This window comes from Rattus norvegicus, chromosome 1 (assembly GCF_021556685.1).
Source record: "Rattus norvegicus strain SHRSP/BbbUtx chromosome 1, alternate assembly SHRSP_T2T, whole genome shotgun sequence".
Lineage (NCBI taxonomy): Eukaryota > Metazoa > Chordata > Mammalia > Rodentia > Muridae > Rattus > Rattus norvegicus.
Genome location: NC_141534.1, coordinates 31,054,750 through 31,078,790, shown reverse-complemented (window position 1 = coordinate 31,078,790; position 24,041 = coordinate 31,054,750). Strand labels below are relative to the sequence as shown.

At 50.8% G+C, this 24,041-nt stretch overlaps 1 protein-coding gene across 1 annotated transcript in view; it reads left to right on the top strand.

Annotated features, from left to right (window-relative positions):
- Window positions 1-291: 291 nt before the first annotated feature.
- Window positions 292-24,041, top strand: part of Lpcat1 (lysophosphatidylcholine acyltransferase 1) — a 50,330-nt gene continuing 26,580 nt past the window's right edge. The window contains exons 1-2 of the mRNA NM_001100735.1: window positions 292-563; window positions 17,990-18,132. Of these exons, the coding sequence (NP_001094205.1) occupies window positions 429-563; window positions 17,990-18,132 (278 nt within the window). The 5' untranslated portion in view covers window positions 292-428. The remainder of the gene's footprint in view (window positions 564-17,989; window positions 18,133-24,041) is intronic.

Sequence of the window (24,041 nt, the reverse complement as noted above, 5' to 3'; positions counted from 1 at the left end):
AGAAGCCGGCCTGGCACAGTCCGAGGTCGCTCCAAGGTAGCAGGTTTGGGCGCAGATCGGCTCAAATTTATCACTAGGGTCCTCCACTGTCTCCGCGCTCCCAAGTTTCGTTCCTGCCACCCAAATTTCAAGGTCTCCTTACACATGCAAATTCGCAGGATTCCCCGGGTTCTAGGTAAGTCCAGGAGCCCTAAGATGCGCAGGCGCACTCATAGCCCAGAGCGGTCGGGGCGGGGCATCCCGTTGGTCCCACCCACGTCACGCAGCCCCTCCCGCGCCTGCGCCTCCGGGCGGCCGCGCATCCTAGGCCCTCTCCCGCGCGCTCTGCTAGCTCTGCAGCTCTCGGCTCTCCTGCGTTTGGCTCCGCTCCGCTGAGCTCGGTCGGCTGTGCTCCATCTGCTCCACTCCTTGCTCAGGCGCGAGCCGCCATGAGGCTGCGGGGTCGCGGGCCGCGGGCCGCCCCTTCCTCCAGCTCTGGGGCCGGCGACGCGCGACGGCTAGCGCCCCCGGGGCGGAACCCCTTCGTGCACGAGCTGCGACTGAGCGCCCTGCAGAAGGCCCAGGTAGGTTCTCCGCAGCGCTGCTGTACTCTATCCAGGTTGAGCCTGGGATGCGGTGGGGAGGGGCTGGGCTCCGCCTGGTCCTCCGAGAGCCGCACCCCTCCCCTGCTGCACTCTTCTAGCCCGCGCTTGGGTCGGGCTTCCCGCCGCCTGCGTCGGGCTTCCCGCCGCCTGCGTGCAAGCCGACTTAACACCCTCTTTGGTTTTGGTACCGGACCCTGCACTCCATCCCTTGGGCCCTGCACCCTCATCCCGGGCCTGGCGCGTGTTCCCGCCAGCAGGAGGCCTGTTGGTGGGCGGCGGTGGGAGGGTCTTCTCAACGGCAGCCCATTTCCAGGATCTCCGCTCAGCTAGGAGGCCTACTGTGTGTCTCCGTGGCCTAGTATCGGAACCTGGATTGTCACCTAGAGCAGCGGACGTGCGGGGCCCATGGCATAACCCAGTGGGATGATTTCCACATCCCTATTTGCAGATTGTTTCCTGTGTCTAGTACACTGTTTCGGTTGTTAGCGATGCTCCCTTGGGCTGGCTGTGCCCAGAATCAACTTTATACAACCTAGTTCCCACGTGAGAAGGAACCTGTGTGCCGCGATTGGACGGTAGTGAGCCCGGACCTAGATCTAGGCACAGTTGCCATCTGTTCTTGTGATTCTCACCGTGAGACCTTGGCACGTGGGACCTTTCCTACTCTGGGACCAGGTCTGTAGTGCTGTGGTCACTTCTGGGACCCTTCTTCGAGTATGAACAGGTTTCAGTTTCAGACTTCTGTGGCTTGCCGGCAGAGTAGTATTTCCAACTATGAAGGAGTAGCTCTGGGAGGAGATGGTGTTTCTAAATGTGTAACTTATCAGACATAATATTAGGGAAAAGTTTGTGAAGGCTGTTGAAGTTGTTACTTTCCCAAGCACCGGCTTCTTCTCAAAGCATCTCATGAGGTTGGTTCTCACCCATAGGAATGGGATGGTCAGGAGAACTGAACAGAGTGTAAAGACAGGGTTGCTTCATCTTGGCCCCCAGGTCTTGTCCTCTCCAGCTTGTGTCTGGAGCTTGTGGGGCTTTTCCTGGAGCCTCTGCTGCTGTCAGTTGGTCCTCACTGCCTGGGACTTTGCCCAGCAGGAGGACTTAGGGTGCAGTCATAGTTGAACTTTATTACTCTCAGTTTCATTCCATAACCTCCTACCCTACAACACTATCCTGGGTCACTTGTGAAACCAGTGGACCTTCCTTCCTCCTCCTGGATCTGTTGCCTGTGTGGATTTGAGGCCCCTCCCAAGTCAAGTCCACCCCGGTTCACCCTATTCCATCCCACCCCAATCACCTTAAACAATCCATTCCCAATCATTCTTTTCAATCCTAGTCTTATTAGCCTGCTTTTACCCATCTTGGTAGGTTTCCACCCCTATCCTAATCTCCTGATCACTCTGTCCCCACCCCCTACTTTATGTTCCTGTCCCTTCCCACTCTGTGTACACTGCCTCAACTCAGTCTGGATAGAACATCTTTCTCCCAGAAACCTAGCCCCCCATTCCTTATGTGCCCATGCTTGTCACAATCTTAACACTCTTAGTCAGATTCTAGGGCCAGGTCTTTGTTGCTCAAAAGCATGTGCCCATAAAGCCATGCCCAGAACCTTGGTGTGTGTGACTGCTTGGGTGTCTACAGCTTGTGGCTAAAGAGCATGTTTATAAAGGCTCTCAGAATTCCTGTTGAACGTTCCCCAAGCCATGCTTTGCAGAGCCTTTCTTTTTGGAGAAGGCTCTGTTGAAAAGTTTCTAGAGGATGGGTAGATAACTCATCCTTAAAGCAAAAGAATCCCACTTCCCTTAGGCTGAAGCTCAGGCACTTCCAGCTCGGAGTGGCTCTCCACTGCCCTGGGAGGGGTGAGTGTATAGCTTTGGATTAAGGACACACAGGCCACCTCAGCCTCTAGCAGCCCATCTGTCACTTAACTACAGATTTAGCAAGCAGCTTAGGCATTTAGTGGATAGAAAATAACAGACCAAGGTCTGTACACTGGGGCCGAAGTGCTCACTGCTTCTGGTTACAGCAAAGATGGCGATGAAGAAAAAGCCTCAGAAGACTGTCAGCTAAAGTTCTGTACAGTTCTTTATGTTTGAAGTCATAATGTGCTTTTCTGTCTCAGGATTTTTGGGGTACTTCCCTTGGGCTCTGTGGTACAAGCATTTCCAGTCTCAGCTCTGATGGGCTTCCCCAGTTTTGAAATTTACCTAGATCTCTGAGTTTACTTCCTGGAGAGCAGAGCCACCTTCTGCTGGAGCCCCGTCCTTGTTCAGTGGCATGGTCAGAGGACACTGGGAACCCACAGCACCCAGGCTCATCCCTGGTGATGGTGAGGTCATGTGACCTCCTCTAACTTCAGAGCCCTGAGTGGAATTTGCATAAATACTGGGAGTCCCCTATGGCCCGCCTTTCTTCTGGTGTCAGAGCTATGGCAGTGCACAGCTGGACTGTGGCTGTGGCTGTGGCCTGGCCCCGGGAGGAATGGTGATGCCATCCTGACAGCACACATCCTGCCACTCCTGTAAACAGCTGATGTTTTATGTTTAGTCTCCAGGCTCCAGGCATCTGGGCACAAGGATGGCGGTGTCCTGCTGACTCTTCCTGCCCACTGGGCCTCTGGACACTACAGGAGACTTAGTGAGGAGTGGTCTGTAGTTAAAAGATCCTGTTACACTTCACCGTGCTGCATGGAGGTGCGGGTGTTCTACAGTCTTATGGACAGCAGACACTGGGCGAACACTGGACAGGGAGGGTTTGTAGGAGGGGGAGAGAGATGCTGGAGTAGCTGACTTGGGCTACACAGTACCTAGCCATCCTGAGTCTCAGATGAGGGTATGCAGGCCCAGGTTCTGAACTGCCCCTCTCTCACAGGAGTGTGGTGTACCTCAGCGTGGATGTCTGCCTGCCTTTACAGGGAACCCTTAACTGTAGCAAGCCTGTAGTCCCTCTGTGGGCTTCCCTTTCATGTTCTTCAGTGTTAGCAGCAGCAGCTGGCTTTTGTTCTCCTGTTGACTCTGTCCTTTACTTTTTCCGCACTAGGCTCCACACGAGGCCTAGGTAGAGTCGCACTTTCCACAGCACAGACGGGAGCTGATCCTGGAGAGTCTCCTCTCACCATGGCCCTGGTCACAGCTCCCAGAGACCAGCAGAGCACACACCTTTGCAGGTGTGTACCATTCTGGCCTCAAGATTGCTGTGATGTCAAGACCTCCCCTCTCTGTGGTTCCCTGCTGGATGCAGCTGGTTTCACAGTTTCCTCACCCACTGCTTGGGGGATAGTGTACCAAAAGGAACCACTCACTGGCTGGTGTTTTCCTATGTAAGGCTTTGGGTTTAAATTGAATGTAACCCTTTCCATCTCCAAGTGGTCAATGAGTTACCATTCATTCAAGTAACAATGACCTATACCTAACTTGTGAAATGGGCTTAGAGGCATACAGTTTAAGGGATTCTGTGGTTGCTGGCAACCCCAGGTCAGCCAATAACCCTCTAGGCCTGTGCCAGTTTCCTGCGAGCAGACAGTGTTAGTGACTTCCATATGCACACAGCAGCCTGAAACTCTCAGGACAGACTTGAAGCCTGAGGCTGTTTGCAAGCTGCTCCGGGATGCGGCTCTTCTGTACACGTCTTCCTGTGGCAATCTTAGTCTGTTGCCAACACTGATGCAACTATATCTTTGTGCAACCGAACTATGTGTCTCCCTTTCTTTTTTTTTTTTTTTTAAATGTGTGTGTACATGTTTTTGTGTGTCCCACTTCTGTCGGGGTGTGAGCATGTGGTTGCGCACGCCTGTGGAGGCCCAAGGTTGGTGTTGGGAATCATATTCAATAGCTTGTCCACCTCATTCAGTGAGGCGTAGTCTCTTCATTACACCCAGAGCTCAGCTAGTCATTCTGTTAGTCAGCTTGCTCTGGGGATCCTATCTCCGCCTCACGAGGCTATGGTTACAGGTGAGCTGCTACACTCGCTAGGAATTTTCTTGGTGTACTGACTGGTTTTGTGTGTCAACTTGACACGAGTTAAAATCCTCAGAGAGGTGGGAGCCTCGGTTGAGACGAGGCCTCAGGCCTCCATGAGATCCAGCTGTAGAACATTTCCTCAATTAGTGATCAGTGGGGGAAGGCCCAGCCCATGGTGGGTGGTGCCATCCCTGGACTGGTGGTTCTGGGTTTTGTAAGAAAACAGGGACTGGAGAGATGGCTCAGTGGTTAAGAGCACTGACTGCTCAGTCAGAGGTCCTGAGCTCAATTCCCATCAACTACACGGTGGCTCACAACCATCTGTAATGGAATCTGATGCCCTCTTCTGGTGTGTCTGAAGATAGCTACGGTGTACCCATATACATAAAATAAATAAATAAATCTTTAAAAAAAAAAAAAAGAAGAAGAAGAAGAAGAAGAAGAAGAAGAAAGGAGGCTGTGACCTCTGCATCAGCTCCTGCCTCCCAGTTCCAGCCAAGCCTTGAGTTCCTGTCCTGACTTCCCCCCAACGATGGACTGTGATCTGAACGTGTGAGCCACCGAATGAACCCGTTCCTCCCCAGCTTGCCTTTTGGCCCTGGTGTTCCAACGCAGCAAAAGAAACACTAACACACTTGGATTCAGGGGACCCCAAACTTTCTCACAGTTGAGTGGAAAGCGCTTAATCAGTGAGCCATCCCGCTAGCCTGTGTTTAGCATTTTTAAAGATTGGGAGTTTTGTGCCTTAAACGATGGCCATCTGGGCCCAGCTGCAGCCTTTGTCAGGCACTTGTGTCCTGTACCTCCCTCCACACCACCCTCAGCCCTAGCAAAGTGCCCACAGTGCAGGTGTGCACTCCCATACAGTGTCTGAGAAGGTTCCCCAGGCTTCCTTTCCCGGATCCCTGAGGCTTGAGTGTCCAAGTCGATTTTTCATCAAATTGCGTCTCTCAAAGCTGCGTTCCAGCATGCTAGACCCAGGGGTTCTCCTCTTGTCTGAGCATGGGTCTCCTCCATAGCTACTTTCATTGGATGTAACCTAGGAAAATGTGTGACCAACCCATATGACCAGAATCACAGTTGCTCTTGCACTCAACCCTCGTGGGTCTGCTGCAGTATGTTAAGAGCATCCCTACCACTCCGGAGCTAGAGTTCCTGATGTCTCCCTGGCTCCTCTAACCTGTAATCCAGATGTGAATTACTGTGGAAATGGGCCCTGAGCTGGGAGAGAAGTACCCAGTTTGGGGGGTGGAGTGTTTGTGACGTTTTAGTGTGATGGCAGCCCATGTTACATTGTATCACCATGGCAATTCTTTTTAATGAATTTAAGTTAATCCATGTGCTCCTGGGCTGTTTTCCATGTGGTGGCCCTTAAGCACACTGCCCATGTCATGGGTGGTGGTATTAGTTGTGACTTAACCTGGGACATGCCACTTGGGCAGACCATTATTAATGTTGGGGACAGCTCTTTTCCTGGGTGAGCACATTACCGCCCAGTTATGTCTGCTTTAGAGCCTGAAAAGTGACTTAATTTCTTCCTAAGAACTTATTTGCCATCTACAGGCATTTTTAAAACGCAGTTTTAACTGTCGAAGTAGACGTAGAACTGGACTGATCTAAAGTCTGGGAAGGCAAGGGCTGGCTCTTGACCATGTAGTAGGGAGGAGCGCTTATGCAGAAATGCCTCTGGCTGGGTCAGCAGCAAGTGCCATACTCTAGGAGTCTCTTAGAGTTGTTTTGCTTGCCAACTTACCCAGTAAGGGACAAGGCCCATGGACAGATCAAACCCAGGTCCACCTGCCCAAGGAAGTCTCTTACCTACAGGAAGGAGTCCTTGGTTACTTTGTAATAGAAAAATCTGCCGGTTTTTCTATTGACTTTCTCATCTGTCCTCAAAAGTTCCCAAAAACTAAGCCCCCTCCCAAACAGGCTTCATCCTCCCCGACGCCTCCTAGGACTCTTTATTCTGGCCAGCACCGTGAGACCAAGTAACTCCAATGGTCAGTGAGGTGGAAACTGTCTTCTCTCCAGAGGCATGGGATCAAGTGGACTCTGTCCTTCAGAGGAATAACTAGTCTCTGGGACACAGTCCCCATAAACCTCTTTCCTGCCAGCTAAAACAGATTAAGGTGTATTAGTGGAGCCTTCTGTGTTTGCAGGTGGTGTGGGGAGGGTGGTGCTGTGGTCAGGGAGCTCAGGGAGTGCTAGGAACAGGGGTTCCCACCCACACAGGTTATATAGGCGGCCCTCCTACCCACAGTGGGGCTTGTGAACTTCCCTCTTTCCAAATGACCTGTCTGCCAGTGAAAGCAGCTACAATGCTCTGGGGCTTGAATCTAATGATTCCCTTACTCAGCCCAGGCAGTGGGCAGTGGACAGCCACAGATTGGGGTGAATCTGTCTCCTGAGTCCTGGATCCTCATGGAAGATGGGACCAGAGTGAATCCCTACATAATTCTCAGGTCTGTCTCTCCCACTACATGGTAGACTTCTACTATTGAAGCTCTCTCAGGAGTCCCCTGCCCTTTTGTTGTCTGATATTCATGGGTTCCAGCCCCCGTGACCACTGGCCCAGACAACACAGTGCTGCTGAGTGTCCCTACCTCTCAGTAGTAGAGTTAGAATGTGAAAATAGTGCTTGGATTGGGGAGAGCATGGTTCCTCGTGAGCCGTATCTGGATAGTATCCCTAGACAGGGCCTCCACGTCCTGGACACTGCATGAATGACTGGAAGAAGGATCAGTGTATTAATAAGCAGGCACTTCTATGACAGCTGATAGTTGAAGTTACCTCTTTTCAGACCCACCGTCCCCAATAAGCAGAGGCAGGATCTGTGGGAACCAGCAGAAGCAAGCCCTTCAACTTGAGTCTAGTCTCCTGAGACTGGACTGCTCACCCATAGGTAGCCTGGGCCTCCTGTAGGGACGCAGACCCGGGAAGCTGTTGGCAGGGCTCCTGTCTCAGCACCACCTGTTCCTCATAGTTCGAGTTGTTTCTACACGTGGTATTGAGCTGAGTGCCTGGAAAGCTCACTTTTGGAGAACTGTAATTATGGGGAGTCCTGCCTCTAGTGCTCCCTAAAGTAGGTCAACTGCCATTGAGTCCCTGTGGCTCTGGAGAGGGATTTAGGGCCAGTCTCTGTTTTTTTTTTTTTTGTTTTTTTTTTTTTAAAGATTTATTTTATGTTTATGAGTACACTGTAACTATCTTCAGACACACCAGAAGAGGGCATCAGATCCCATTACAGATGGTTGTGAGCCACCATGTGGTTGCTGGGAATTGAACTCAGGACCTCTGGAAGAGCAGCCAGTGCTCTTAACCACTGAGCCATCCCTCCAGCCCCCAGTCTCTGTTTTTGAGTCTCATTCTTGGAAGGCAGTACATAGCCCCCAAATGTATGTCTTCAGAACTTTCTGCTTGGGCACGGCCCTGGGGTGGCCGGCCACCCTGGCAGGACCCTAGCTACAGTTTATTTTGCTGCAGTATTTCACTTCTTAGGCTACAAGACTGTCAGAACATAACCACAGGGACCAGAAGGACAGAGCCACCATTCACCACCCACCTACCTCCACAAACACACATGCACACACGGGAATATGCACACGCAATCACACATTGAGACACAAGACCTGTGTTGACAGTTGCATGTGTAGGAAGAAGAGAGAAAAGCCCAGAGAGACCCCTGAAGCCAGACCAAGGCCAGATGCCTGACAGGATGGTCCCAAGTCAGAGAATAAGCATTGTCCTGAATAGCCATGTATGCTGCCCAACCTGGGCCCTCCCACCTTCGCCCTTACTGCTCCTTTGTTTGGGACATTGACTTCTGCCCATTTTCTGGAACCCACTAGTCACTGCAGAGACCTTTCAGAGTGAATGCCCACCCCCCACACACTTGTCCTCTTGCCATGGCTTCCCCCTGTGCTCATCAGTGCCCGGTCTTGGTGTGTCCCATTCTTGGCCACATTCAACATCACAGGTGTTGAGATGTGTCTGCTGAGTGGCAGGTCCTTCCATTACATGTCTGTCTGTCCATTCAGTCACATCACCCGTGTGTTAGTACAGGGGTCTGCCAGCAATGGGGTTCTGTGCTGCAGTTTTAGGAAGCTTGCTGTTCAGACAGCATGCGGGGGGAAAAGGCTGGTTAAGTGTTCAGTCCCCCAGGCTTCCAACAGGGAGAAGGCAGTTCAGTCTGGCCAGAGGGAGGGGTACCTAGGATCTGTATCTGTAAGCCACAGCGCTGATGGGAGCTCAGCCTTTTTTAGGTTCTTGACCTCGAGCACTGGTCTACAGGGCTCTCAAAGCCCAGAGGCCTCCATAATGAGGCTGAAGAGTAGAGGTAGAAAGGACTTGCCTAGCTGAGGCAGGCGGTCAGAGCACTCTCCTGACACCTAGCCTGCTTTGCCCTCTGGCTTCGGGATGCTCCCTTAACCCTACTCCACCTTCACCCCCACCTCGAGGCAGGGTGACTGCTCCCAGTGTGTTAATTTCTTTATCTTAGAGCGAGAAGGCCACACCTGGGTGTGCTTAGGGTGTTTCTTCTGAGCTTATCTGGAATTCAGGTTGTCTCTGACACTGCAGTGTCTCTGATAGAGCCTGCTCTTGAGGTTCCCAGGCCTCCCCGTTACTCTCCCTTTGTGTGTCTGGTGCCTTGGTTCTTTCCCACGGAAGGCTGCACTGTGTGGTTATGTAGTGTTTCCTCGGACTGCACAGACGACAGGGCCAGGCCTGGACCCTTCCTGCTGGGGATGGGTTGTGCTGAGACAGTTATATAGCCTACCCTGCTATATGGGGGTTTGCACAGGGCGAAGGTTACCTAACACCCCACCTAGCAGAACCTGTGCTGTGGGAGCCTGCTGAACTAGATGAACAGTTCCTCAGTGGGCACCAAGTCCCAGCACCTGCCCATAGGAGCACAGCTGTGCGCAGGGAATAGCCAGGTGGTAATGCTGCGTACAAATGGCATGAGGAGACCTGAGCCCATAATGAGTTTGACTTCCCGGGTCTTTAAATTATGGGTTCTAGAGCCATCTCTGGGGCCTGGCTCAACCCTTCATATGCTCATAGCATATCTCCCAGAAGAGGTGTGTTCCTAACCTGTGTTGTAGTTTGCAAACAAGTCAACCATGTGTGGCTAGCCATAGGGAAACAGGATTGTACCTCAGACAAGGGAGACCAACCCTCATACATCCACATGTGCAGCCTGCCTTTACTTAGCCCACAGTCTTCCATGATCACAGACCAGTGTCTCCAGAATCTGAGGCAAATGCCAGGGTGTTCCAGTACCACCCCAAAGATGTTTCCCCCAACAGTGCCATCTGTGTCCCAGCAGTGAGGCGCTGTACACAGGCCTGAACTGGGACAGTTTCTAGGATCTTCCCAGCAGACCCATAGAGGTTGGTGAAAGTGAGTTCCACACTTGTGGTATACTTGAAATGGGCGGTTCTGTGAGACCAAAGTGGCTGTGAGGACTGGACCGCAATGGTGTGTAGCAGGGCTAGCTAGCCCTCTAGGAAATCACTCCTGTAATTGCCCATGTGGTTCCTAAGGTGATTTTTAGTTTTGAGTGTTTCCCTAAAGACAGGCTCAGTTTGTTTGGACTGGGTCATAGGCTGAGACTCCATTGGATAACCCTTGGATGGACCTGGTATAGACCTGGGGAGCTGGGACCCAGGGCTTAGAAGAAAAAATAGCTCCATCTTAGAAAAGCTATATTTAATTTTAGATTTGAGTGGGAGAACTAAGAAGTACTTATAAATAGCCACAAGCACAGCCTCTGAGGAAAGTTCTGGTGGAGACGTGGACGCTCCTAGCTGTGCGTGAGCATCAGAAAACTCCCGCCTACTACACAATTGGGGTCTAAGGCCATCACGACAGGGACGTGAACATGCCAGTGAGAAATGGACAAATGAACCCAATGTAAATAACTCTGCTGAGTTGTTCTTTTTGTGGCCCCTTCCCCTGTGTCCAGCCTCATCTTGGGCTCTAGGGTGCAGAGGATACTAGAGCAGTGGGCAGGTGCTGTGGGCTCGTTCCTATAAAGAAGCTGGGGTCAGAGCAGCTTGGTAGGGCTGCTTTTGAAAAGGTAAGCGCCTGCAGCAGCTTAAGACAGATGTGTTCTCTTCCTCCTATTTCCTGAGGTTTGGTTCAGAAAGCTCCCTGCCTCAGAGCCATTGTTCAGCAGGAGCAGAGTCACTCAGCACCTAATTAAAGTACTGGGACTGCCTAGGGCAGGGGTCGCCTGTTGGCCTGTCTGCCTGCTTGCTTCTGTGTGGCCTGGGTCTAGTTGAAGTCACCTGGGGCTCTGGGTGGCTGTGGGCTGTAGGCTTCCACGATGTGCTTGGGTTTCCAGCTGAGAAATGTGTGCGTGACTTATAGTGCTTTTTAAAGCTTGAGTGTACCCTCATAGGAAAGGGTAAAGTAGACTGCGTGTGTCTTTCCTCTCGGTTTGGGGCAGTAGCTCTTGTAGGTAGGCTTTACTTTCATGCCGCACCAGACATTAGTCATTCGTTACCGGTGTGGGGTGTTGTCCCACACTTGGTTCCAGAGCTCATTTCTCCAGGTGTCTTAGTGCCCTGGAGACATCCCTGTAGTTTTTACCTCTTCTGTAACCCATTTGGGAAGCCCACTGCTGTATCCCCAGAGCCTTGAGATGTGCAGGTTGCCCACCAGCCTACCAGGATTGGTTTTGTTTTGTTTTGTTTGTTTTTGTTTGTTTGTTTTGAATACACAGGAAGCAAATCTGCCTTCCCTTCTGGACTCAGTAAAGTAGCCCCAAACCCAAGAGTCAGAGGCCCATCTTGGGCTGTATTCTGAAATTGTCTTGTAGGAGAAATCAAAACGAGCTGCTAAGGGAGAGACAACTGTGGCTGTTTGTCCTCCCGGGGTTGGCCCTATGGGGCAGGACAGCTGTGCTTTAGGGAGGGGATGCTAGGAGGAGTGTAGACTCAGCCACCATGCTGGTGACTTGGTTACCCTGCCGACCACTGGTAAAGGAAGTCCAGGATGATGTCATTGTAGTAGTACTGTCCTTGTGTTACGAGCTAGAATGTCAGAGAGTTGTGTGCCCTGAGAAAAGTAGGGATTCCACGTACTGGTGCCTGCTGTGTCCCCAAGTGGTTCTTTCTGTTGCTCCTGGAACCCTGGCCTTGGGCTCTGACCAACCGCTGCCTTGTTCCACGCTTGGGCCACTTGTGTTTCACATTCCCCTTAGGGGAGGTGAGGATTTAGGGCAGTCCTTTATGTGTTTCCCTCTAGGGTGGATGACGGTTTGTGTGTTCTGCTAAGACAACCCCTTGTGGCTCCAGTAGCCCTTCATTTTGCATACATCCCACCAATCCCTGAGCAAATCTAGCTCCTACCCTGAATTTCTGGATGAGGAAGTAGCATGGGGGCCTTCTGGTCCAACCCCTCAGAAGCTGGTAGCAGGTCTCTGTCACCTGTGTGGTATGGTGACAAGTGTGATGGTTGGGTCTCTGCTGGTTTATTTTACAGTTCAGCATGCTCTGGCTTGGGCTGAGTTTACTTGGATGTACCTGGCTCATTGCCATGGTCCCAGCTAAGTTTCTGGCTGTGGTGTTAATACCTTGCCCAGTCTGTGTCCTCCAGACTGTTGCACCTGTCTGGGACCCTTCCAGTTGGCCATCTCTGACCCTTGAGCTCTGTTTACCCCAAATGCTGAAGTCATCCAGGCAGCTGGGGAGCCATCCCTGTTGTTTCCGTGCCCCTGTGTTTGTTGCCTCGGCTCTTCCCTCGGTGCCTTGTGTAACCTGAAGCTCCACCCTCAGCTGTCCCACAGAGAACCTAGGCTCACCTGTCCCCCAGTGGTGCCCCTAGGGTGGAATCCAGCTCTGCTGCCACCAGCAACATTGAAGTTGGCAGCCTCGGACTGTCTCCCTGATGGATGGAGGAGTGCAGCTCCCCAGTGTACAGAACTTACCCACAACCCCACTGAGCATACAAAGCCTGCATCACCTTCTGGATGGAACCACAGAGCCGAACGTACTTGGCCTGGAACCTTCCAGGAGCTTCAAGGATCCCAGAAGTAGGTGGGAGGTGGGTGGTGGTCCCTTAATAGACCTGGCATATCCTCGGTAGGCAGAAAGACACCCTCAAATCTGGGGTGGCCAAGGCTGTGGAGCTACTGAGACTAAATGTGTAGAAGGGGCCTTGCCCAAAGACCAGACAGAGGGGCAAAGAGAATGACCACCTCCAGAGTGCACAGACACCTTCTGCCAGTGGCTCTGGGTCATTGTGGTACCAGCCTCGTCCAGGTATTGAATGGGACCTTGGCCATCAACCTGAATTGGCCTGCACCTGATCCCCCAGACAAAGATGGGGGTCCTTTAGCATCCTCCCAGGAAAGACTGCTCGTGAGAGTGTCCAACTATGACTCTAGGTTGATTTTTCAAAGGAGCCAGAATGAGGGCCAGACTTTTTAGTATTACGTGTGTGTGTGTGTGTGTGTGTGTGTGTGTGTGTGTGTGTGTGTGTGTGTGGTGTGTGACATGTGTGCTACACAGCCTCCGTGTGGAGGTCGGAGGACAACTTAAAGGAGTACGTTTTCTTTTTTTTTTTTTTTTTTTTTTTGGTTCTTTTTTTTTGGTTCTTTTTTTCGGAGCTGGGGACCGAACCCAGGGCCTTGCGCTTCCTAGGCAAGCGCTCTGCCACTGAGCCAAATCCCCAACCCCAGGAGTACGTTTTCTCATTTCACAATGTAAGCCCTAGGGATTGATCTCAGGTTGTTAAGCTTGGCCACCGAGCCATCCTGCTGGCTCAGGGCCAAGCTTTTAAAAATTATCTCACCATTGCTGGTCTTTGTCCTGCTGGCCTTCAGGAATTGATCCCCCTGGTTTCCTTTTTGCTTAGCATCCTCTTTGCAGGCCTAGCCTTTTTCTATCCATCACTCCCTTGTCTGAGCCTTGCTATATCCGCCCCACCCCACCCCCACACACATACCACTCTAATGCCCCATTGCCTGTTTTTTATCTTCCTTGATCCTGCCCTGTGTCTACAGGAGACTGCCTGAAGAACAGTCCTCATAGGAGGAGTATTCTAGGTCAGGGTTCAGCAGTGATCAGCTTCGTGTGTAAGAGCTGGTTCAGAGGTATCTACCAGAGACAGTGGAGAGAGTAAAGCATGTATGTCTGTGGGTCTGTGAAGGTTTGAAAAGGAACGGCCCCCATTGACTCACGTGTTTGAATGTGTGGCCCATAGGGAGTAGCACTGTGAGGAGGTGTGGCCTATTGGAGTAGGTATGGCCTCATTGGAGGAGTGTGTCACTGTTAAGGCAGGCTTTAAGGTTTCACATATGCTTAAGTTAGGCCTAGCGTAGCAATCTCCTTCTGCTGCCTGTGGATAAGATGTAGAGCTCTCAGTTCCTTCACAGCACCATGCACACCTGCATGCCACCATGCTTCTTGCTATGACAGTAATGATCTAAACCTCTCAAACTATAAGGCAGCCCCCATTTAATGCTTTCCTTTAAGAAGAGCTGCCATGGTCATCTTCACAGCACTAAGACCTTAGCTAAGGTAGTATTTATGTGTTCAGTGTGAGAATGCATGTTATGTGTGTTGGTGTATGTATGTACATGAGTAATTGTGTGTGTTCAGCATGCCCAGGTTATACATATTGGCATAGATGTATACCATTATGTTTAACTATGCAGGGTGTGTGAATGAATGTGTGAGTGTGTGGTCATTGTATGTGAGTATGTCCATACACTGAATGTGTGAATATATGTGAATGTATGTGTGTGTGTGTGTGTGTGTGTGTTCAGTGTGTGCATGAATTGTGTATATCAGTGCATGTGTGTGTGTGTTCAGTGTGTGTGTGGATTGTGTATATCGGTGTGTGTGTGTGTGTGTGTGGTCATGTGTATCTCGTATGTGTTCAGTATTTTAGTCCTTGTCCACATTGCATGTATTGGTTTCTGTCTACCATTGTGTACATGTATGTATGTGTGTATGTATTTGTGTTCAGTGTGTGTATGAATGTGTCCACATTGTGTGTATTAGTATATGTGTATGCATGTATATATAATGCGTTTGTGTTTAGTGTGTGTATAAATATGAGTGTGTCCGTGTTGTATGAATTGGAATGTTTGTTCATGTGTATCTGTATGTACGTGTTTAGTGCATATGTGAATGTATCCGTGTCTATTCTGGTGTGTATGAGCCTGTGTATTGGTACCACTCTCTACCAATGGGTGTGTGAATGTTTATCTGACTGTAAGTGTCACTGTGAGCATGTGTGTGTGTGTGTGTGCTTATGAGCAGATGTCCTTGAGTATATCATGCCTCAGCCCTTGTGCCTGTTGTCTTCATTGATACTTTGAAGCTCTGTCCTGGCCTGTGGGCTACTGGAAGCCCTGGCCTGGCCTGTGGACTCCTGGAAGCTCTGTCCTGGCCTGTGGGCTCCTGGAAGCCCTGGCCTGGCCTGTGGGCTCCTGGAAGCCCTGGCCTGGCCTGTGGGCTCCTGGAAGCCCTGGCCTGGCCTGTGGGCTCCTGGAAGCCCTGGCCTGGCCTGTGGGCTCCTGGAAGCCCTGGCCTGGCCTGTGGGCTCCTGGAAGCCCTGGCCTGGCCTGTGGGCTCCTGGAAGCCCTGGCCTGGCCTGTGGGCTCCTGGAAGCCCTGGCCTGGCCTGTGGGCTCCTGGAAGCCCTGGCCTGGCCTGTGGGCTCCTGCCTTTGCCACTTTTTACTGTGTCTATGTTTGCTACACTGCAGTTCACTCCACACTTCCTGTCCTTGACCCAGGCCCAGCCTCACAGAGAGCCTGTGTTTCATGGGATTGCTGTGGAGTGGATGCTGTTGGGCAGAATCCTCTTTCTGGGGGCAGGTCACAACCTCCCTCCCAAGGGGGCCCTCAAAATCTAATTCAGACTGTCTCCTCTGCTGCGATGGACTGTGTGTGTATACCCATGCCTATTCATCTAGACTGTATCTCTCTTAATGGCAATTTAAGTTAACACAGCCTCAGGCCAGTGTAACTCCTTACTTAATTGTGGTTCAGTTACTCACTTCCAGCTCACAGGGGAGATGACCACACGGTTTGCTTGGCTTGGCATCTTTAAGAATGATGTGGCTCCTTATAGTCAATAGGTAGCCACTGTCCACAGCTGGTCTTAGGAAGGGAGGCTAGACTGCAGGGCCCAGGATCAGTAGCCCAACACCTCCTGTGTCCGCAGAATTTTCATGGAGTTGTAACCTTGAGCCCAACCTTGTTACCTGGAAGCTTGGCTGAGTCCTTTATTCAATGTCTCTCCCCTCTTTTATCTGTCCTATACCCTGTACCAGGCTACCCCTTCCTTCCTTCATACTCTTGGCTAGCTCTTCCTTGGCCAGTTCCTGTATAGAGTAACCAGTCTGCACATGCTACCTAACCTCCTCTGGTGGGCAGCCATATTGTGTGTGTTTTTGGTAAAATGGGCCGTGGAGACCTTCTCATATACATGCCACAGATCAGCATCCAACATGACTCTGGGCTTCCTGGGTGTGGAAAGTGGACTCCCGTCTTCCTCCCAGCATCTCTCTGGCACTCTATGCTCTTGATGTGGACAGTTCTCGATTCCCTTGGCCTGTGGTCTCTAGTCTGTTCAAACTGGTTTGCACCAGTGTGGGCATCGATGTTGTAGAGACCAGTGGCTATGCAGAGTCCTCCTGAAGATGGTAGCCTGAGGAGATGGGCACAGAAGGTATGGAAGTAGGTTCTAGAAGGACTGTGGCAGGCCCCTTCAGTCCCGCCTTGGTTACCTGGGGGAGGGTTCCCCGTGGTACAGACAGGCTAGAGGGGCCAGCACTGAGGAAAGATGAAGACAGAGTGCAGAGGAAGCACCTATAGGTGGTCCTGACACTTGAGGCCTGTTGACCCTCCCCAGCATACTGTACTTTATATGACTCCATGCAGCTACCCACACACTGCAGTGCGCTGAGGTCTGTCTGCTCCCCTCCCCCATGCACACACAGATGTGAAGGGCCTCCTCCCTAGCTCATCTCTCTCCCCACAGGCTCAACAAAGATGACTCCCTCCTCAACTCTTCAAGTTTGGCATTGTCAGGAAGCCTGCTGAGGGCTTCTGGGAAAACTCCTCATAGAAAATAAGCAAGACTAACCCAGGGAAAAGCCACAGTCTGAAAAGCTGGGATCCTAGAAATCCTAGAAGCTAGGCAGGGATGTGTCAGTGGGAAGAGGCAGTTACAATAGCACAGGGTCAGCAGGGTATTCTAGGTGTCTCACAGGCGTCTTCCCAGCACCCCTGACACAGCCCTGACAGGCGTCCTCCCAGCACCCCTAACACAAGCCCCAGCAGGTTACTTCCTAGCCTTGCAAGCAAGCATCTGACATTAGAGGAACCCTGACCACAGCATTTTAGCATATTGCATAAGAATAAGCATTATGTCCCAACAGAGGCAGGAGAGGTGTTGATAATGTTCTTACCTCCAAAGACATTAGACAGGCAGATGCCAGATGTAGTCATTGGCCCAGTGAATGAGTTATTTGTTGGAGGAGATATCGGTAGCTGGATCTGTCCTGTCCTCAGGCCACGTGCGACTGGTGGACCTTTAAAGGGTGTGAATGTGGATCGACTGTTCTCAGTGTCGGGTCCACACTGAAATCTAAGGCTGTGAGAAATACCTTCCACGATGCAGCATTTGGCTCTGCTCCATGGAGCTGAGCTACCACCACATGTCTTCCAAACTCAGACACACAGGCAACAACAGCCTGGTCCTGTAGCCTCCCACTGCCCTGAGGTAAGTGCTGGTTAGTGAGCCGCACCTCCCTTGGGCTCTGGCTGGAGGGCTGTCCTGACTCCTCTGGTCCTTTGGTCCAAGGTGGGTCTTGCAGCTCGGTTTGGCCCTCAGTGCTTCACCAGTATGGGGGCTGCATACGCTGTCCCTGCTCACATCAACAGTTTCTGCAGGAGTGCACATACATGTCGAAGCCATGAGAGCAACCTGAGCTGTGAGTCCCTGGGTCCTTCTGAGAGCCTGGAGCTCACCAAGTAGGCCAGGCTGGCTGGCCAGTAAGCCCCAGAGTCCCACTAATCCCCAGTGCTGGAATTTCAAGTTTGGGCTACCACGCCTAGCTGTTCTACTTGTGTTCTGGGGTTGAGCCCCGCCATAGTGATGTTAGGGAGAGGTAGGGGATGGCATGTGTTGAGCAGGCCTGGGAGCCTGGCTCCAGCATTGGGTGCTTGGGTTCCAGCTCTGGGTGCCAGATCCTCTACATGGATGTTGCTGTCAGGGTCTGAGCAGAGCTAAGTGCCAGCCAAGCTCTGCCTTGTTGTCCCCAAAGTGTCCCCTCAGTGTGTTTAGTGAGGAGCAGAGGACGGGTGCCACAGGGATGACAGTGCATCGGCTAGCTGTGACCTGGCTCTGCAGGAGGCCAGGGTGCAGGCAGCTCCAACCTGTTCTCAAGCAGGAGTGCTTAAAAATAACACCTGTTTTCCCAGGTGGCTTTCATGACGCTGACGCTGTTCCCCATCCGGCTCCTGTTTGCTGCTTTCATGATGCTGCTGGCCTGGCCTTTTGCACTTGTGGCCTCCCTGGGACCTCCTGATAAGGAGCCAGAGCAGCCCCTGGCCTTATGGAGGAAGTAAGTAGCTTTCTTGGCTGGCAGTATGCAGTGTGTGTGTGTGTGTCTGTAGAGTGTGTGTGTGTGTGTGTGTCTGCAGTGTGTGTCTGCAGTGTGTGTGTGTGTGTGTGTGCAGTGTGTGTGTGTGCAGAGTGTGTGTGTGCAATGTGTGTGTGTGCAGTGTGTGTGTGCCTGTGTGTATGTGCAGAGTGTGTGTTTGTGTCTGTAGAGTGTGTCTGCAGTGTGTGTATGTGTCTGCAGTGTGTGTGTGTGTCTGCAGTGTTGTGTGTGTGTGCAGTGTGTGCATGTGTGTGTGTCTGCAGAGTGTGTGTGTCTGCAGTGTGTGTGTCTGTGTGTGTCTGCAGAGTGTGTGTGTGCAGTGTGTGTATGTGCAGTGTGTGTGTGTCTGTGTGTATGTGTCTGCAGAGTGTATGTGTGTGTCTGCAGTGTGTGTGTGTGTGTGTGCATGTGTGTGCACGCACATGCATGCATACCATGATTGTCACAATGTCACTGCTCAGTCAGGGTGGAACTGTCTCCCTTTCTAAGCCTGCTTTTACTGGGACTTGCTATCTTCTTGCTGCTTCCATTGAAACTAGCTTGTCCCCCTTCCTGTCTTTTGCTCTGGTCTTTAGGCTTCATCTTCAGAGTTCTATGGGTCATGTGGCTGCTGTACCTATGTCCCAGAGCACAGAGATGCCCACCACCATGGCCTCCTGTGTTCCAGAACCTGTCCTGCCTCTTGATGGCCTTAAAATTCAAACCAGAGCTCCCAGACCACCCTAAACCAGCTCTGGATCTACTGGTGGGAGTTGTGGAACATATGCTGCTTAGGCAGAGCGGACAGCACCACCGTGACACAGGTCCCTGCCTCAGCCCTCACAGTGTGGGTGCCATGGGCTGGGGAAGGAGCACACCTTCCAGGCAGGCATATTTTAAGCAGTTTCAAGGGAGCACTGTTTGAGTGACAGATTGTAGCTGACACATCCTACCCACCTGGGGTCACTGAAAGTAGACAAGCCTGCACTGAGTCCAGTGATCTGATGCTAAGCCTGCTTTATGACCAGACAACACTGAAGCTCTGGCTACCATGGGCTGCAGCCAGACAGTCCTGCCCTAGTGGGGACCTTGAGGCAGTCCATGCCTCCTGAAGGGTGGACATTGTCACTGTAGGTTACAGGTCTGTAAGACCAAAATTGGGCCTTGCCTATACACGAACCTCAGCTGTCTGAAGATGGGTATGCCGAGAACACAGCCAAACGGACGCTCCATTAAACCACGCACAGTGTCAAGATGCCATGGACACTTTAAGTGGTTTCTTGTGTCTTCCCACCTGTCACAGATTTCTTAGCCAGAGCCCTAAGAATGCTCTGCTGTTGTCTTAAGAACACACTCTCTCAGCTCAGAAAGACAAACAAATCCTTGCTGGAAGTACTGACAGAGAGGCCCGTAGGCCAGATCTGGCTGCTGTGCAAATAACTTCTCCTGGAACGTTCGCTACTTTCACAGGGACATGAGTTGTGTGTGTGTGTGGGGTGCTCTGTGACCCCAAAGCCTAAAATGTCACCACTTGGTGTTCTGTGAGCTGAGTGTTCCCCCAAACCTCCAAGCCTTTCTTTGCTTGAGAGGGCCTGATGTGAGGACACAGGACGTTTGTTGAGGAGAGAGGCAAGAAGGGACCTCATCTTCTAAACTCCAGCTCTCTGGATGTCAGATCACTGTCAGACCTGAAGATCTGTGAGCACCCAGTGTGAGCATTGAGTGAGGCTGGTCATGGGTGAAGTTGTCTGCTCTCACCTCTCTCTAAATTTGTCTGAGATTTTCCTAATCCTCTGAATAGCATTCTTTGTTGTGACAAAAGATCATAAAATACGATTCTGGTATGAAATATAACTAGGCACATCAAATCTAGGCCAAACTAGATTCTGCTTTTGAGCATGCTTAGTATAGAGGAATTTTAATCCAACAACCTGGCTGCTCTGGCCAGGGATCACATTCAAAAACCTTCTAGGTCTGTATGATCTGGCTAGAATACAGACACACCTTTAATCCCTCTGGCTACAATAGAGACACGCCCTTAGTACATATCTTTAATCCCAAACAATGAAGGTAAAGTTAGTTTGTAGAAGGAAGCAGCCAAGTTTGAAAGTGATGTCTAATTGAGGGGCAAAGTGATGAATCAGAGAAAGACATGACAGAATGAGTCAGAAATGGGACACACCCAACTTTCACGGTGACAGACAGGAAAGACAGGTGACTTGAGAGCATTGCACACATGGTGGTGGGCAGTTTTACGGAGACAGGTTGCAGGTATAGACAGAATGAACCAGAGAATGTTCTCAACTTTAGACGATTAGAGCAGATGGCCAGAGTCAGAAACCAAGCAGAGTAATTCATCCAGAAGCTAAGAGAAGCCAATTTGAATCAGTTTGGAGACGCATTTGGTCCAGAACAGCTAAGTTGAACCAGCCAGCCGGTGTTCAGAAAGAATTAGAAAAGGTGGGCTTACTCATCATAAGCCTCTGAGATGACAATTACATCTGACAAATAAAAGTTATATTTATAGCTGAGTCCAGAAGCTGGGAGGCAGATTTGGGGGGATTTAAAGGTATTTGGGTAACAGGTGTCAGCTCTTGGTGACAAGGGACTGAAGATACTTGCTGCTGCTCCATATGCTGCCTGGTATCAAAAGGGCCTGATCACCCTTTTCTCTCTTCCTTATCTCAACTCAAGAGTCTTGGAGCAACAGGACCATCGTCAAAGTGGATGGCTCAGGCTGAACTCCTCCCCTGCCTGCTCTCCATGCTTCCCTGACCTTTCCTGTGTGCAGTGCACACTCACTGGGCTTCAGCAAGCTACAGAGGGGCACAGCAGACTACTTCCAACAGCTCTGTTCCTGGGTGTCTAAGTCACTCAGTCTGTTCACAACAGCTTCACCACACAGATGGGCTACAGGTTTCACATGCAGTGAGGGAGAGGCTGATTTCTTATGGCCATAGTTTCCCTCGAGCTTTGTACATCCTTGTCAGCTTAGAGTACATGTCATTCTGTGTGAAAGAGAATGTGTATACATGTGTGTAAGGGTGCATGCCCACGTGTGTAGATGAGTGTGTGTTTATGAATCATGTACATATATGAATGTACACACATGAGAGTATGCATGTGTGTGTGCGCGCCTGTTGGAGTGTGCATTTAGATGAGAGTATGGGTGTGTTTAGATGTTGAAATATGTGTTATATATGTGTTGCTGTATGTACATAGATGAGTGTACACAGGTAAAATATGTGTGTATGTATATGTGTTAGAGAGCACATGTACATATAAAGATGATGGTGTGTATGTAGGTGTGGGAGTATGTATACATACATACTTATATACATATATAAGTGTGTTGGACTGCAAACATGTATGAGTATGCCTATTGTACTGTATATGTGAATAGATAAGAGTACGCAAGTGTGTACATGTTGAAATGTGTGTGTGTAGAGTGCATAATGTGTTAGAGTGTGCATATGTGTGCATGTATGTACACATGCATATCTACACAGAAGAGAATGATGTGCATGCAATCATTTGATTGTACAGGCTGGAGTATATGTAGATGAGTATGTGTACATATGTAGAGAGTGTCGTGTGCAGTGCACCCATGTATACTGGACCTGCCTGTACAGTGAGTGCTGTGGCACATGAAGCCCTAGACACCGTTATTCCGGATCTGTGGGAACTCGGTGGATTTGTGGCCCTGGGCTCTCATGGGTGCTTTTGACTTCTGAAAGGAGGAGACACGGCAATAAGGAGCCTTAGTTGTAGTGGTACAGAATTAGGGAAAGGCGGGCTTTAAAATAACCGGCTGCAGAGTAAAGCTCTGCTGAGTTACAACGCAGATTCATTCAGACCCAGGCTCGGGTTACGTTTGCACAGCAGAGCTGTTGTGAACAGATTGATGTTAAAGGCGATTTTTTTTTTCCTCCTGTGAATGAAGTTGGAGCATCCAGACATTTCCTGAAAATCTCAGTGAGTGACACAGTTTTTAAAAAGATGCTTATTTTAAGTTACTTTAAAAATGCAAGTGTCATAAAAATCATAGTGCTGCCTTTCGCTAGCACTGACCCCTGGACCGGCTCTTCCACCAGAGGACTCTCAGGGTGGGTCAGGCGGGAGCCAGGTGCTCCTGCTGGTTTGGGGCTGACTGACTGGCAGCTGGGGAAGGGGCTTGTTCCCAGAGCTCCTCAGGACTCAGTTCCTGGGTTGATAGAATGCAGCATCCCCCAACGGTGAGACTGAAGGACTTGAGTGTCCTACCCCCTACCCCCAGAGAGGAGTCCCCTCCACCCACCTCCATCCTGGGGAACTTCCTCTGTGGCACCCCAGCCACACCCTGTGATTTAAAGTTTTAAATTACACACGTTCTTTGCATTTTGACTACAGCTTTTGGGTTTTTTTTTTTTCCTCTTGCAGTTTTAATGTCTCTTTTTGTTGCTTGTGGCAGAAAGAATATCAAAACCCCCAATTCAGCCTCAGTTCTCGGAGCCCTCCATGGTTAGGCCACGCTGTGGGGTAGTGCTGGCTTCCCAGGGCATCCTAGGATTGCAAGAGGAACTTGGACCTGGTTAAGCACTGACAACCAGCTGCTCTCCTCTACCTGACATTCTAGTGAGCCCGAGTACATCACGCATGTCCTTCACCCGAGGTTGTGGGCTACGGAATCAGGACTCGTGCACCTCCTCCTCAGTGTGCTTCTCCTCAGTCTTCTCTTCATCCTGTGGCCAAAGCCCCAAGTCATCTTCAGCACTGAGATGCTAAGCTCCCATTCTGCCCCCTTCTCCTTCGTGTCCCTGGAGCTCTCTTTTCTGGCCTTTCTATAAAGTTGACCTCTGACCTTGCCCAGAGCTCACTGTCCTCTTTGTCCCCATACAAAGACCAGCAGGATAAAGGGTCTTCAAGATTGGGGGTCGATGGCGCTTACTCTCCAGCTCCCCTCTTCCTCTTGCTCTCCCAGCACTGGCTCCTGTATTCGCCTAGCCTTCCCAGAGCCTCATGCCCCATCCTCGTCAGCACCTTTCTCTGGTTTTACTGTGAGTCCATCCACAATGTCCAGCTGACACTGAGGAGTAGGTACCCATGTGTCACACCATCCCTGCAGATTGAACCTTGAGTCTGCTCCCCAGTGTCTCCCGGTAACTACAGCAGCTGCTTATCCTCCAACCAAGCAAAGGTGACTCCTCGAGGGAGGGGAGGTTCTGTACCCAACAGTGATTGGCCACTGCTTAGATCTGTTAGGGATCCTCCCACAGAGCCTCCAAGGGAGTTAGCACTTTGGGAAAAATCAAGGAACAGGGCTTTGAGCGCTCTCTCTCTCTCTCTCTCTCTCTCTCTCTCTCTCTCTCTCTCTCTCTCTCTCTCTCTTTTTTCCTGCATGTTTTGGTCCCCTGGTTAGCCCAGGGACCAAGCTCCAACCAGGCCAGCTCACACCACTTGTCACTGCAGGGGTGTCCTTAAAGATGTCTGAGTGCTTGTTGGGGGTGAGTAAAAAAGGAAAACCTTTGGGGTTGAGAGCCTAAGTTCTCACATGTTTCAAAGTTAAATCACAGGAAACCAAGACCTAGGTTTAGGCTATTTTTCTCACTCCTATATTCGTGACCATCTATGTCTTTCCAAAAGCTGAATGTTGATTCCTGTGATCAGTCTCCTAGGCAGAGTGGCCAAGGGAATGAGGTCTGGAAGGCTTCCCAGGGCACCACCTCTGCTGTCAACTGAGGTGCACTCAGCCACTAATAGGTGTTTGTGTGCTTTGATGGTTTCTTCTCATGCGAGGCTGAGTGCTAGCATAAGCTGCTGGTATCCAATGTGTGGGTGTCTCTGACCTTGGCATGTGGTCTGCAATCGATGCTCAGAAGCTGTGCTCACCTGCAGGCTGCTCTGGTGAACAA